The 14301-nt window shown below is 52.8% G+C and overlaps 1 protein-coding gene across 1 annotated transcript in view; it reads right to left on the bottom strand.

The window, feature by feature from the left end:
• NLRC5 (NLR family CARD domain containing 5) overlaps nt 1-14301 on the bottom strand; it is a 100822-nt gene that overhangs the window by 43413 nt on the left and 43108 nt on the right. Inside the window, exons 11-23 of the mRNA XM_007466822.1 lie at nt 14163-14301; nt 12935-13018; nt 12705-12788; nt 11243-11326; nt 11031-11120; nt 10347-10406; nt 8807-8872; nt 8238-8321; nt 6240-6323; nt 5170-5259; nt 2917-2985; nt 1237-1320; nt 636-719 (exon numbers count right to left, since the gene is read on the bottom strand). Coding sequence (XP_007466884.1) covers nt 636-719; nt 1237-1320; nt 2917-2985; nt 5170-5259; nt 6240-6323; nt 8238-8321; nt 8807-8872; nt 10347-10406; nt 11031-11120; nt 11243-11326; nt 12705-12788; nt 12935-13018; nt 14163-14301 — 1102 coding nt within the window. The remainder of the gene's footprint in view (nt 1-635; nt 720-1236; nt 1321-2916; nt 2986-5169; nt 5260-6239; nt 6324-8237; nt 8322-8806; nt 8873-10346; nt 10407-11030; nt 11121-11242; nt 11327-12704; nt 12789-12934; nt 13019-14162) is intronic.

The raw sequence follows: 14301 nt of genomic DNA, 5'->3' as shown, positions 1-14301 counted from the left end.
AGCACAGGGACCTTTAAGGGCCTAGAAACTCTGGCTGGCTGCAGGTAAAGTCTGGGGGTTCACGGCCTCCTTCCAGGGCCTCCCTCCCGTAGTGCACATCTCCCCCATCTCTGCCAGGTGCTCAGGGCTCTCAGATCTCCCCGGGCACCCTTCCTGGGTATCCTCTCTAGTCCAAACCCTCCCTGCCTACCTGGCCAGGGCCCCCCAGTCAAACGGCCCCTCCCCTCCGCCCCCTGCCCCCAGGGCCAGAATGGCTGCCAGCTGTTATATTAATCAAGTAATACCTCCCAGCCCTGCCTGCCTGGGCCTCCCAGAGAGACTGCGCAGAGACAGGGAGACGGGTTTGAGAAACGAAGGCTTAACTCAGCAGCTGGATCGCTGAGTCACAGAGACCGGTGTCTATTTTAGTGAGAAATGCAGTAGTAACTACCCTGTCCTGGGGAACTGGCTACGTGTCGGGGACTGGCCCCGGTGGCTGACATGCATTGTCTGATGTAACCTTTATGATAACCTCAGGAGGGAGTGAGATGGGACACAGAATATCCTCCCACCCCATCATCTCCTTCCCCCCTTCCCACACACATGCTCTCATGCAGAGATCAAACCTCAGAGGCTTTGCCCAGAGGGCTACTCACTTCAAGGACTGCAGAGCGCCCATCCCTGGAAGCAGCTGAGCCAGCAGGGCCGCACCTTTGTCCCCGAGAGCATTGCCTGATAAGCTGGGAGGGGCACGCGGAGAGGACAGGTCAGCGGAGGGCGGGGGTGGAGACAGCTGGAGCTCGCCTCTCCACCCCAGTCACTCAGCTTCTCCTGAAACTGGGATACGGTCCTGGGCTGCCAGGCCGGATCTCAGCACATGGCAGTGGATCAGCTGGGGTATCCCAGCATGTGGATGTGGGATCTTAGTTCCCGGATCAGGGATCCAACCCGCGCCCCCTGCATTGGAAGCGTGGAGTCTTAACCACTGGACCTCCAGGGAAGTCCCTCCCCTCGGGTTCTCATCCCCAGGTTTGTGACCCCTGAGGGGTTAGGCTTGGGCTTCAGAGAGTGTCGAATATGGGGGAACCTGTATTTTAGGGGGAAGAGTCACAACTTTCACCAGGTTCTCTAAGGGCTTCCTGATTGCAGTGGGGAAAGAATAGATGACCCTAAATCTTAAAACACAGAACAAAACGCAACACACTAACACCTACCCACTAATGGGCCCCACCACCCCGCCTTCCAGCAACCACTCACTCGAGGTGACAGCGGCAGCAACTTCCTCCCAGTGCTTTGCAGAGGTGCTCTAGGTGCTGGGCTTGCAATGCACAGTGCGTCAGCCTAGGGAGGGTAGGACCACAGCCCTGCAGCCCCTGCCCAGCTCAAGAGAGGCGAGCGGGGCTCCCCACCCCCAGATACACAGGCAGAGAGGCTTGTGGAAAGGGGACTGGGATGCATCGGGCACCCGGACAGGCAAAGAGGGACCGACACACAGCACACGTGAGATGTCACATGGGCAGAGAAGAGCCAGAGAGAGTGAGAGACACAGAGAGAAGCAGACCAAGATGGAGACACCCCGAGATAAGAGAGGGAGGGAAGGAGACAGACGCAGAAAGAGACTGAGAGAAATTGAGTGCCAGAGGAGAACAGACAGACAGGGAGGGGCATTCAGATGGACACAGAATCAGAGAGGAGGCCGGAAGAGTTGTGATGGGAGCCCTGCGGAGGCCGAGCTGAGTCCCCAGGCCTAGACCCCAGGATCAGGAATGAAGGGGCCGCGTGCTCCCCATTTTCTCCGTCCAGAGTTCCACAACCCCTCAGCTACTGGAGGTCGGGGGAGCTAAGGGGGGTGGGAACCGTGGGCAGGGAAGGTGACTGGGGGTCTGCCATGTGAGCCCCTTCTGGGGTGGGCTGGGCAGGGGAGATGCGAGGCAGGAAAACCAGGACATGACAGCAGGTTGTATCCTCCGGGGGGCACCTGGCACTGGGGACCCGGGACAGGCTCTGTGCCCAGGAAGGGGGGAGGCGGGAACCATGCTCGGGGCCCGCAGGCCATCACGGTACCTGATCCTTGGGGCGCACAGGAGCGGATCAGAGGGCATCTGGAACGTAAGGCTGTCAGGAAATGCAGCCCTGGAGGGACACACACCAAGGCCATGCTGAGCAGACACCTCATCCACTGCCTCAGACTCCAGCCTTAGCCTCACTTCCCACCATTCAATCCCTATATGAGACCTGGGGACAGTCAGACCTTGGTTCCAATTGGGCTTCTCGGCTTCCTGGCTGTGTGACCTGGGACAAATCACTTAGCCTGGTACTGGGAGAACATAGGTGAATTGTCTTAGTTTGCTGCTTGGTGCATAGTAAGTGCTCAGTTAACCTTGGCTCTTAGGATCATTAATCTCATCACCAGCAGTGCCTTCAAAGATGTCAGCCTCAGCTGCAAGCAAGCCTTCTAAAGCTCAGACCCTACAGAAGAGATTGTAGGTGCACACTGAGGAGCAAAGAGCTGAGTCTCTGCTCAGGGGCTGGCCTGGGGCAATCCAGGAAGGCACCCTGGTGGGGGCAAACACCCTCTAAAGGGTCCTTGTGCCAAAGGGAGCCAGAAGTTCCGACCAGAATCGGAGCTACACGCCAGGCGATCCTCTGGGTTTAGGCTGAAGGGCCTCCATCTCCCACGCGTAGCTCTCTGGCTACCCCACCCCTGCCCCAGTCTGCCGTCTGCACGTGGCATCCCAGGGCTCTCTTCAGGTACCACTTGGGAAATGGGGAGGCAGTTTGTCCTTTGAGCCTCCCCTTAGGGCTTCATCCCCAGCCAAGCCTGCTGGCTTCTTGTGCCTTCATGAATTTGTCAAGGTCCCCCGGCTGCTGAGTTACCGGCTGCTGAGTTACACTGTCCAGCGGTGGTGGTCAAGGAGGGGACGGTCCTGGCCCTACCTTTTCTGGGTCACCTCCTGCTCCTCCGGCTCTGGGGCAAACTTGAGGACCACAGTTTTGTGCAGCAGGCTGCAGACAGGAGGGGAGGGAGGAGGCAGCTGCTGGGGTGCCCAGCTGCTGCTGCGTCTTATTTTTAGCCCGGCCTCCAGGGACCTCTAAGGTGCCATCCCCCTGCCTCTAGCTGCGGCACTTCCTCCGATTTTGCCCTGATGTCTTCTCTCACCTGAGGGTACTCAGCCCTGTGCGGTGAGGCCACTGCCAGGTCGGGGCAGGCACTGAGAGCCCAGAGCATCCCTAACCTCGCCTTTCCAAGTGAACGTTATACATACATTTTCCATATGACAAAAGTCATCCTTATTCCCTCTGGAGAACTTAGAAAATGTAGAAAAATAAGAAGAAAATAAAGAAAAATCCCCCACAATCTCTTCCACATATCAGTTATCACTGACGATAACATGTGGAGTGGGTCCTTCAAGTCTTCTGTCTTCTTAATGCAGCTAATATTCTTTCTTTTTCGTTCTTAAAAGATGGGATTAAATTTACAAACTCCCTTTTAAAAACTCCCTTTTAAATATTTCAAAGGACAGATGAAGCAAGGGTTACATGATGTTGATAATTATTGGTGGGAGCTGGGGAGTTCATTATACCATTCTCTCTAGCTTTCAGTTTGATTGCAAAGCTTTATTATAAAAATGAGGAATTTAAAAAAATGTTTCTTTAAGGTTTTTGTTTTTGTTTTTTCTTAGCCATACCACACGGCTTGTGGGATCTGACTGAACCTGGGCCACGCCTGTGAAAGCACCGAGTCCTAACCACTGGTCCCCGATGAATTAAAATTTTTATGTTTACTTAATATGCCAGAGTCATCCCTCCACACTAAAGCTGCAGCTATATCATGGTTCCATCAGTTCTTCTCTCTGGAGGCAACTTAGTTCACTTAACTAGTATCACTAATACCTTACTGTTAAAGATTTAAGTTATTTTCATTTTTTTCCTATTATAATCAACACGGAGGTGAACATCCCTGCAGGTCAAAGTGTTTGCACAGTCACGGTGATTTCTTCATTATAAATTCCTAGAAGTGAATGGAGTGTCATTTGGAATGCCCTAGGGGCCTTTACTGAATCATTATATACAGTGAACCAAGGCCCCTAGTACCACCTTGAGGGTGAATCTGGTCTCCCTTTCCTCCTTTAAGGGGTGTTTAAAGCAGGAGAGCCCCTATGGGTGGGGACTGTGTTGACATTAATTAGCATCTGTCCTCAGCTGCCCAGACTGAATGCGGAGACTTACAGAAACAAGGTTGGGCCCTGTCTGAGGTCGGGTTCCCTTAGAAGCAGAGTCACTTGGTCACTGTGTACATGATGTACCGAGGGTCTGATCTCAGGAGAAACCAGTAAGGGACCGAGGGAAGCAGAACAGGGCAGGTCCTCAGCCTGATCCCACAGGAAGCATGAATGCAACACAGCAGAGCCAAATCTGACTGCCTGTTGGATCTGTTTCTTTTACTTTAACCTTTGCTTTTCGTTGCTTTTGTTGTCATTATAATAGTACATAACTGCCTGCCTCAGGGAACCCTGCCCCTCTGCCTGAATGTTAAAGTGCCTCCGCTCAGCTCACAGGGAGACAATCTGACCCCGCCCACCTGTGGCTGGCTGCAAGAAAGAAGAAATTAACACATCCCCTCCCCAGGGCTGGCCATTCCAGGGGATATTTGCAAAACTTATGGCCCTTTTACTTCCTCATGTCCCCCCCCACCCTCTGTGCTATAAAAGAAACTGGCATCCAAACCCCGATAAGATGGTTTCTCGGAGACACTAGTCTGCCATCTTCTTGGTCTGCCTCAACACCTCGTCTGTCTCCGATTCATTGGCCGGTCGTGCCTTGGACTTGGTAACGTCAATAGCACCCACCGGAGGTAAGGGGGCCGGAGGGTTATACCTCTGCCTCTGTCATTGGCCGCTCCTGGCTGGGAGGATAAGGGGGTGTGTAACCTCCCAGGCATGACTGGCTCTTATCGGCCCAGGGCATTTCTCTGGAGGAGGTATAAGCTGTGCGCAGCCAACACCCACAGCAGCTGGGACTGGGCACCCAGCTGTAAAGGGGGTCTGGGCGGGGCACTAGCATCTTCCACAGGTCTCCAAGGCCTGGGGCCAGAAAGAATTCCAAGGACTTAGAGAGAACGACAGGAGAGCCCAAGAGCTCCACGCTAGAGGTGAGAGTGGGTGATGGTGGTCCACTGGGAGTCCCTACCTGACGTGTAACTCTGCCAGGGTCCGGCACGTGCTCACTGCACTCAGCACGCGGCACACCCCAGCCAGAGAAAGCCCATTGCTGCTGAGGCTGCGGAGAGGAAGAGGGAGACGGCCATTAGCAGGTGGCTGGAGTCCCCAGCGCCACACAGCTCCAGCCGCCGCCTCCTCCTGGCTCAGCAGCCGGCTGGCTGTCACTCGTGGAATGTCCTGGGTCTTTAACCAGGGCGTCTTAAAGGGTGAGCCATGAAGCATATAACCTCTTGCCCCACACAGAGAATAAAGTTCTCCAGCTGGAGCAGTAAGAGCTGACTCACTGTTTTTGCTTCTCTGATCCTCCGTTTTCTGGTCTGAAAAAAACCTACCATTTTAATCCCATTTTACCAATGGGGAACCTGAGGCCAAGAGATATGAAGTTACCTTCCCAGGGTCACAAAGCTACTGAGTGACAGAGCCAGGGTCTAAATGCAAAGCCAAGACTCCAAACCACAGATACCCTAACCTCAACACTCCCCCACTCCCACTCACACTTGACGCTAAGACTCCAACACATCCCCCCCACCCAATAGCACCCCTAGCCCACACCGTGCAACACCACAGCACGCCCAATAGCCTACTACCCTTTCTTCTCATCCCACCACCACAACGACCCACCCCTTCACCCCAAAACCATATCCCACCATACCACTTCCCACTCCAACAGCCCAGCACCCATCCACCCGATACCCTAGCGCTGTCCCAGTGCAACTCCTCATCCCACCCCACCCCGGGGCTGTTGTCAGGACAAACTGGAATACAAGCTACTGATGTACAGTGAACACATTGTACATGTCCAAGGGATTTTAATAACTGGAACAAAGTGGCTCATGCCAGAGGCAAAGGCAAGGCATGGTTGAGCCACTCCACCTACGCTGGAGCTGGGAGAAAAAAGTAGAGCTGGTCGGTGAGACGGCAGTACTTCTGGTGACTATGGGCACGGGGACCAGGGGTGGCGGGGCCCAGGGGTGGCGGGGACCAGCTGGGGCTCTCCTGGGCCCTCCCTGGTAGTCGACAGTGGGGTGGGCGACTCACTCCAGCTTCCTGGCGATGTGCAGCTGGGGTGCAGCCTCCGCCATCAGTTGACAGCCTTCATCTTCCAGCTGGTTCCCTGAGAGGCTGAGACAGAGGGGTCTGATGTCCTGTGCTGCCCCTCAACCCTCAGCACTCACACAATCAAAGCATCCCTCCAACAAATGAGACTCAATTATAATGAACATTGAAAGATTGCGTACCACATGCCTGGAGCTGTCCTAGATGCTCTTACAATTATTGGATATTTAATCCTCATAACAACCCTACGAAGTAGGCACTATTATTATCCTCATTTTACTGATGAGTTAACCGATGGTTAAAACATTTGCTCAAAGCTGGGCCTGGGATTTGAACTCCGGCAGCCTGATTTCAAGGACCCATCCTCAACTGTCTCTTTATGCTGCAACCTACATAATTACTTCTTGTGATGAGCTCCACGCTTATCGGGAAATCTGATCTAGTCTGGGGACCAGGAGAGGCTTGCCTGATGTTTGAGCTACTTGCTAGAAAAACTAGGAGTTCAACAGGTAAGTGGTGGGAGAGAGATGGGCGAAGGGTGTTCCTGGCAGTAGGAACAGCACAGTCAAAGATTCCATGACATAGCACATTAGAGGACTTGAAAAAGAGCAGGTATGTCTGCATTAAAGATGGAGTGGGAGGGTGGGGTCAGATGGGGCTTGTGGGGTTGGGGGCACGGTTCTGGATCACACAGGATTTTAGGATTTGGGCTTATCCTGAGCACTGGGAAGGGGGCAGGCAGTAAAGGGCAGTTCACTGCCAGGTGGAGGTGGCCAGGATGGAAGCCTAGTGAGGAGGTATCCAAGTGAAAGATGAGAGTGGTCTGGACTAGGGAGGTGGATGAAGGGGATGGAGAAAAGAGAATTTTTTTTTTTTTTTTTTTTTTTTTTTTTTTGCAGCGCTGCACGGCATGCAGGATCTTAGTCCCAGACCATGCGGGGTCTTAGTTCCCTGACCAGGGATCGAACCCATGCCCCCTCCAGTGGAAGCGCAGAGTCTTAACCACTGGACTGCCAGGGAAGTCCCCAAGAGAACGGTTTTGAGAACTATATAGGGGGTAGGTCGACTCAGGATGGACTGGCTATAGGAGGAGGGCAAGGGAGCTGAGAGGTGTCTGGTCTGTGTAACCAGGTGGGTGATGGGGCACACCTGCAGGTGAGAAAACTGGGGGAGGGACAGGCTTGGTGGTGGCGAGGTGGGTGGAAGTACGTGAGCTGGGTAAAAACCACCTTCTAATCCTGTCTTGGTTCTCCCAATGGGACAAGGTCAAGGCTCAAGCTTTGGTCATCAAGGCAACCCTCACCCCGTCCATCTTGCCCTAGGGTGGGGCCACTCAAAATACATGATGGCATTCCATCACCCCACCTTCATGCCCATTTGATTTCCTGGGATGACCGTGGCAGGGGTCCCTTCCCAGTGACATGACAGGACCTCCACCAATCCCCAAACCCCACTCTCAAAGGCTCTGCTCAGGAGCTGGACATCATGGGAATTTCTCCAGCCCAAACAAGAGAAGGTCATCTCATGCTACTCTGGGAGGAAGACAGGGTGAGGGGACCCTGAGGGCTGTGGTCTGGAAGACAAGACTATACGTGATGAGGTTTCTGCTTCGCAGATCTCAGGGAGGATAAAGCCAGGAGCCAGGCTGTCTGAGCCTGAATCCTGTCCTAGACTCTTCCTAGCCTTGTGACCTTGAGCAAATTTACCTTTCCGTGGCTTAATTTCCTCCACTATAAAATGCACGTAGTAACAGTACTTACATCATAGAAATATAAGGATTAAATGAGAGGATGTATGTAAAAGCACCTGGGACAGGACGGGTGCTAAATAATGGTAGCTGTTAGGATGATCTGATTCCCCCCAGTTCTTAATAAAGCAGCATGCCCTTCCCCACACCGTCCACCCAAAGCTGAGGCCTTGCCTACGCTGCCCTGCCCCCCCCTTTCTGTCTCCTGTCCCAGCGCTCCCCATCATACTCACTCCACTTCATCCAGGTGTGGACCTTCCCGGAGCTGGGCTATGAGCACTTCCACATCATGGACCCCGAGCTGACACTTCTGGAGCCTGCGGCGGGGGTAGGGCCGTAAGAAGCTACGTTATGCCTCCTGTGGCTCTGAGTGCGGCTACCAGGAAGGAGCTGCAGCAGCCAGGAGGCCGGCAGACATGGGTCTAGCCTTTGCCTTGTTTTTCAGTAGCTGGGTGACCTGGGATAAGGCACCTAACCTATGTGAGACTCAGTTTTCTCCTCTGTCAAATGGGACTAATAATGTGTACTTTGCAGGGTTTTCTGAAGAATCACAATGAGGTAATGGATATAAAATACTACAGTGCCAAGCACAAAGCAAGGGCCCATTAAATTACAGCTATTATTGTTGTTATGACAAGTGCTCCTTGCTCAGGCCGGGATGGGTTACTCATGTCCTTTCCCCGCTCCACATCTGCTTCTCCCTTTATCCTCCCTGCCCCTGCCGTGCCTCCACTGGGAAGGGACCCTCCCCCCATATCATATCCCTCCCCTCAAAGCAATGGATCCCATCCCACTGAGGTACCTGAGGGCCAGGCTTCTCCTCTGAGCCTCTTTCCTCTGGTTGGCATTGCCCCGTAGGTCCGGGTCTCTGGCAAGAACAAATCCAACACTGACCTGGGCTCAGGAGTCCAGGGCCTGATGGACCAAACCTCTTCCCTTGGTTTCTAGGAACTGAAGAGCCTATAGCATGACCCACAGTGAATGAATAACAAAGATGGTTGCCTGAAGGTACTAAAGGTGCTACCCAGCAAAGCAGCAGGGAAAAAGGTTTAAGGTCAATTGGGACCTTTATTCAAATTCTGGCTCTGCCATACATAGCTGTATGGCCTTGGGTAAGTCACTTCACCCATCTGAGCCCCAGTTTTCTCTTTTCTAAAGTGGGATGACAACATCCAACACATAGTGATCGAAGGACTGAAGGAGACGATGTACGGTCAAGTGCCCAGCATAGGCAAGCTTAGCAAAGTGCAAGCTTAGTGAAAAGAAGCTGCTATTGTCTAAGATGCCACAGTCTCCATTTGTAGATGTACCATCTGTGATTCAGAAGGCCAGGAGCATGGTCTGCATGTGGGTGCAGGCTGTGGGAAGCCAAGGCACCACCAAGTGTTCTCTCCAACTGGGCCAGGGGAGGACTGGGGTCTGCAGGGATGCTGGAACATCATGGATTTTCATAGACTTCTAGATCATTGCTGTCCAAAAGAACTCTCTGCAATGATGGAAATGTTTCCTATTTTTTCCATCCACTACGGGAGCCACTAGCCACCTGTGGCCATTGAGCACTTGAAATGCGGCTAAAGTGGCTGATGAACTGAAATGATCATTTTATTCAATTTTAATTAATATAAAATTAAATAGCCACATGGACTAGTAGCTACCGTATTGGGCATCATAGCTCTATGCAGTCAGAGGGTAAAAAAGACATTGGTCCTCCCAGATCCCTGTATGGGTGAGGAAACTGAGGCTCAGAGCAGGGAAAGGACTTGCATGAGGACATACAACTTCATGTGTCTCTGAGTCTCACAGGGAGGGGTGTGAGGGAAACATAGAAAGTTCTTTAATGGGAAGGCAACTTCCCTATTTCTGCCCAGTAAGGACTGGCCAAGCTGGAATCCATGCACAGCTGGAACAGCTAGCGCTTGAATGGCAGCGGGATGCCAGCGGTGCTCTAGGCACTTTAAATGTGTTAATTCATTTAATTCTCAGAACAAGTCTAAGATGCTGGTACCATAATTGCCTTCCTCCTTTTTTAATTGGAAGAGCTTTCCCCGCATAGTAATTCCAGTCTCACCATATCTTCGTGTCCTCCCTAAGGGTCTGATCCACTCTGACACTTATCATGATGCCCGCTCATCACAGGAGCTGGATGTGGTCCAGAGACACAAGAGGAAGCTAAGTCCTTGGCCAACTGTGAGAAGCAAGTCATTTCCCAGGGGAGAAATAGCAAGAAAAGTCCCCGCATTCCAGCTCTTCCTAAACTCTTTTTGCCACTTTTCCCCACAACTACCTAAGCCCAGATTGCTTCTCAGAATGAGCCCAAACCCACCCCATCCCTAGCTTCTTACCCTTGTAGCTCTGTAGCCGTCTCTGTGGGTGGGGAGAGAAGGAAGATGAGGTCCGCCTTCCTGCAGGGTCAGACACTGAGCCGTGAAACCAGTACACCAGCCCTACCTGTGCACCCTGTGCTGCCCCAAACATCCAGAGAAAGCTGATTTTGTAATCGACACAGAAACAGAACTGGCAAAAGTGCTCAATATCAGACATGTAAAACTGTGACTGTGTCGTTGCTAGACGAATCCTGAGTGTTTTAAAAAGTCAGGAAAACAATTTTTGCTAGAAAAGTTATAAAAGTTAGGAATGCTGAGAGCTTCTATAGGAGCCACAGTGTTGGGATTAAGAGGCATGACATTTCATCTACCCCGTGACCCCAACTGGCTAGTTCAGCACCACGGAGAGCGACACGGGACTCAGGATTCCCTCCACTCTGCCTATTGTTCCTAGATTTGTTGATTCATTCCCTCAACCACCCATCCGTCCGTCTATCCATTTACCTTTCCACTCATTCACTATTTATTGAGTACGAGGTGCCAGGCCTGAGCTGGGCTCTGGAGATACCGATGTGAGTAAAACAGACTCATGCACGCACACGTAGGTCTTGCAGACCAGTAGCCTCCTCCTTTTCCCATCCCCACTTTCTCCTCCCCTTTTCTCAAGACCCTGAAGGCCAGGATCCCATTCCCCCTGCTCACCTGACCTGCAGCATCCTGACGGTGGGGCACGTGACCGCCACATTCGTCAAGGAGAGGAGGGTTGACACGGAGACATTGCTGAGGCTCAGGCTGCATGATTGTGGCAAAGGTGTCAGGAGTGAATCCCCCATCCCATCCACCCCAGACTCTCTCTGCTCTCCGAGGGAGGAGGGGGAGGTCACTCAGGCAGGGGTGGTGGAAAGACAGCTTACTCAAGCTTCTGGAGCCGCGGCAGGCAAGGCAGTACCTCCACAACGCTCAGCACCTCCCAGTCCTTGAGCTGGTTGTCCCGAAAACTGTAGAGAGACCGAGGCCCAGTCCCTCAGCCCTGGGGTTGAGAGACTTGGGAGCCCCAGGTGGCTGGCGACAGGCGTGGCCATCTTCATGCAGGAGACACAAGATAGGGGCCTACGAGAAGTTCGTGGTATCCAGCAGGCCCAGCTAGGAGGAAAGGCCCTCTGCTGGCCTCACTTCCATCCCAGTTCAGCCCCTCTGGGAGAGTTTCTGCCTGGTGGCCCAAGGGATCCAGATGATGGACTGTGAAGGCCTCATGAGGTGGGATGAGGGGACCCAGCGCCCTGCTCTCTAGGCTCTGTCTGGGATGTGCCTGAGGCCTGAGTTCAGCCGGGCCTCTTGGTTCCCAGGTGATAGGCAGACTGGGATGCAGGAGAAGCTGCTTGCAGCCTCACCTCTGGCCCTGATTCACCCAAAGCCCTAGGCCAAGCACTTTCCTTTCTGACCTCACATTCCCCACCTGCCAAATGGGGTCCACAAACAGCCCTGCCTGGGTTCCTAGCTAGAGAGACAAAACAGCTGAAGAGTATAAGGGTGCCTCTGTGTGCAATCACTTGGTCAGGACAAAGGATCAGAAATAGTGAACTTGTTGACGTTTACTTTTCTTTCTTAATTATTGAGAGTGACCTTAATCTTTTCCCCCACCACCCAGAGTGATCGTGAACAAAGACACCCAGCAGAGGGGACAGAGCAGAGCTCTGGCTCAGCTAATGCTCCACTCAACAAGCAGTGCACCCTACTGCTGGGCCACATCTGCCAGGATGAAGGAGTGTCTTTTCTAAATCTCATAAAGGTGCTATATTATGCAGCAGTGGTCCTGCCAGAGAGCTGCTAAGGAGGATCCCTGGTCCCACCCTTCTCAGGCCACTCATCACAGACATAGGGCAGGAGTATATTCATACATATGTGCTTAGATGTGTATGTGGATCTAAGTGTGCAGGCATGTGTGTGCTGCACATGTGCATGTATGTGTGTCATATACTTAAGTGAGCAGGCAAGTGCAAGTGTGTGTGCACATATGTGCATGAATGTGGACGTATGTGTGTGTTTCATGCCTTTATGTGTACCCACACAGCACCTGCCTACACAATGCCATCCCTTCTCTCAGGGTCACAGAAAGAAGGGAGGGACTCTCAAAACTCAAGCTCCTTCAAGATGTCCCAAAATATTAGCACTTCTCTGGGGTCTCTGGGAGCCTTGTGTTTGGATCCAGTCCCACCCAGTTCTCGGACTGATGCCTCTCCTCTCTGAGTCTCACTGAAAAAGTAGTGGCCAGACCCTAATGGAATATACAGGACCCAGTCCAGGCTCAAGGGGGGCCCTGGGACCTGGACAGTGAATCCTCCCCTCAGCCAGTGAGCCCTCCTGGAGATCACTCACCTGATCTCTTCCAGCTGTGGACAGAGGGGCAAAGCCTGCACCAGGTGGCTGATGCCTTGAGCAGTGATCTTACTTCCCGCTAACCTACAGGGTAAGCAAAGATAGTGGGAAGAATGGGTGATGGGAAAGGGGACAGACCAGGAACCTGCCCTGTGTAGGGCACAGGGGCGGGAGGAGGGTTCCAAGCATCGCCGGCTGAGGATCCATCTCGGCCCCAAGCCCTGACTCACCCCAGCTTCTTCAGTTTCCCCATTGTCGGCAAGCACCTGGAGAGGGCTTCGGCAAAGGCGTCCCCACACCTCCTGCTCTTAAAGCTGCCACGGGAAGAGGCAAAGGGGCAGACCGTCAGTGGTGGGCGGGGCTTAGAGTTCATCACCCATTCCCTCCTCTGAGAGATGGAATTCAATCCAGTAATGGCAATAGGAGTAGTTGTTGCTGTCACTGTTGTAGTAGTAACAAGTACATATCATGGCAGACACTGCTAATCGTCTACCAAAACCCATTCTCCGCTGTAGCTATCACTGGGAACATGGTTTCCCGGCCAGAGGTGGTGTTTCCCAGCCTCCCCTGCAGCTCAGTGTGACCATATGACTCCGACTATGTTGTCACCACTGGAATGTGAGTGGAAAGGATGTGCTCTATTTCCAGGACTGAGCTTTAACCCAGTGGGCATGTCTAATCCGTGTTCTCTCTTTACTTTCCCCCAAGCCAGAGCACAGATGTGTCTGTGACCCAGCTCTGACCATGCAGATCAAGATGCCCAAGGAGATGATGCTGCAACCATGGAAGGGACCTGGGTCTCTTCATGGCCATGTGGAGCTGAGCCATCCCACTGACCTGGACCACTTACCTCTGAGCCTTCCATAAGAGTGAAAAAAAACAAAAAACAGAAAGAACCACATTATTTAATCCACTGTATATGGGGGGGGGGATTCTTTGTTATTGCAGCCTAAACTTTTCTCTAGCTACTACACATATCGAGGCTTTACTCTGTGCCAGGAACTGTGCCACAAAGTGTTTTTCATGCATTATTTCCTCTCATTCTCCCAACAACCCTATCAAGTAGGTATTATGACTGATTCATTTTAGGGATAAAGAAACTCAGGCTGAGGGGTTAAACACCCTGTCCAAAGCGAAGAGGCTCTAATAGTACAGCCTGGATCAGATGCTCCAGCCCATGACTGAGAGAAAAAGAGGGAAAGACTGAAGCCAGAAGCCATAACTAGAGGAGATCTAACTGGACCCCAGAGTTCCTGGGGAGGCAAGGAGCTTCCTCACTGTGTCACAGGCTGAGGGGCAGTAAGGAAGGACCTATCCGTTCTAATATTCAAGATTCTTCCTCAGTTTTCCTCAGCAGGGTTCCGCCGAGACCGGCTGGCCTCCGCTCTCCCAAAAGTCCAGTTCTCTCCCAGGGATGTTCCCAGGTACCCCCCAGAGCTCCCCTGTCCTTACTCTCACCTGAGATTCTCTACCTGCCCACAGCCGGCCAGGGCTTCAGGGCAGCGGGGCTCCAGGGGGCAGCCCTCAAAATCCAGGTGGATGGGGTCATCCCTGTGCCCTAGGATGTTGGTCAGGGCAGCCAGGTCGGCGTAGGTCA

Source organism: Lipotes vexillifer, unplaced genomic scaffold, assembly GCF_000442215.2.
Source record: "Lipotes vexillifer unplaced genomic scaffold, Lipotes_vexillifer_v1.1 scaffold130, whole genome shotgun sequence".
Taxonomy (NCBI): Eukaryota; Metazoa; Chordata; class Mammalia; order Artiodactyla; family Lipotidae; genus Lipotes; species Lipotes vexillifer.
This window is presented reverse-complemented; position numbering and strand designations above follow the sequence as displayed.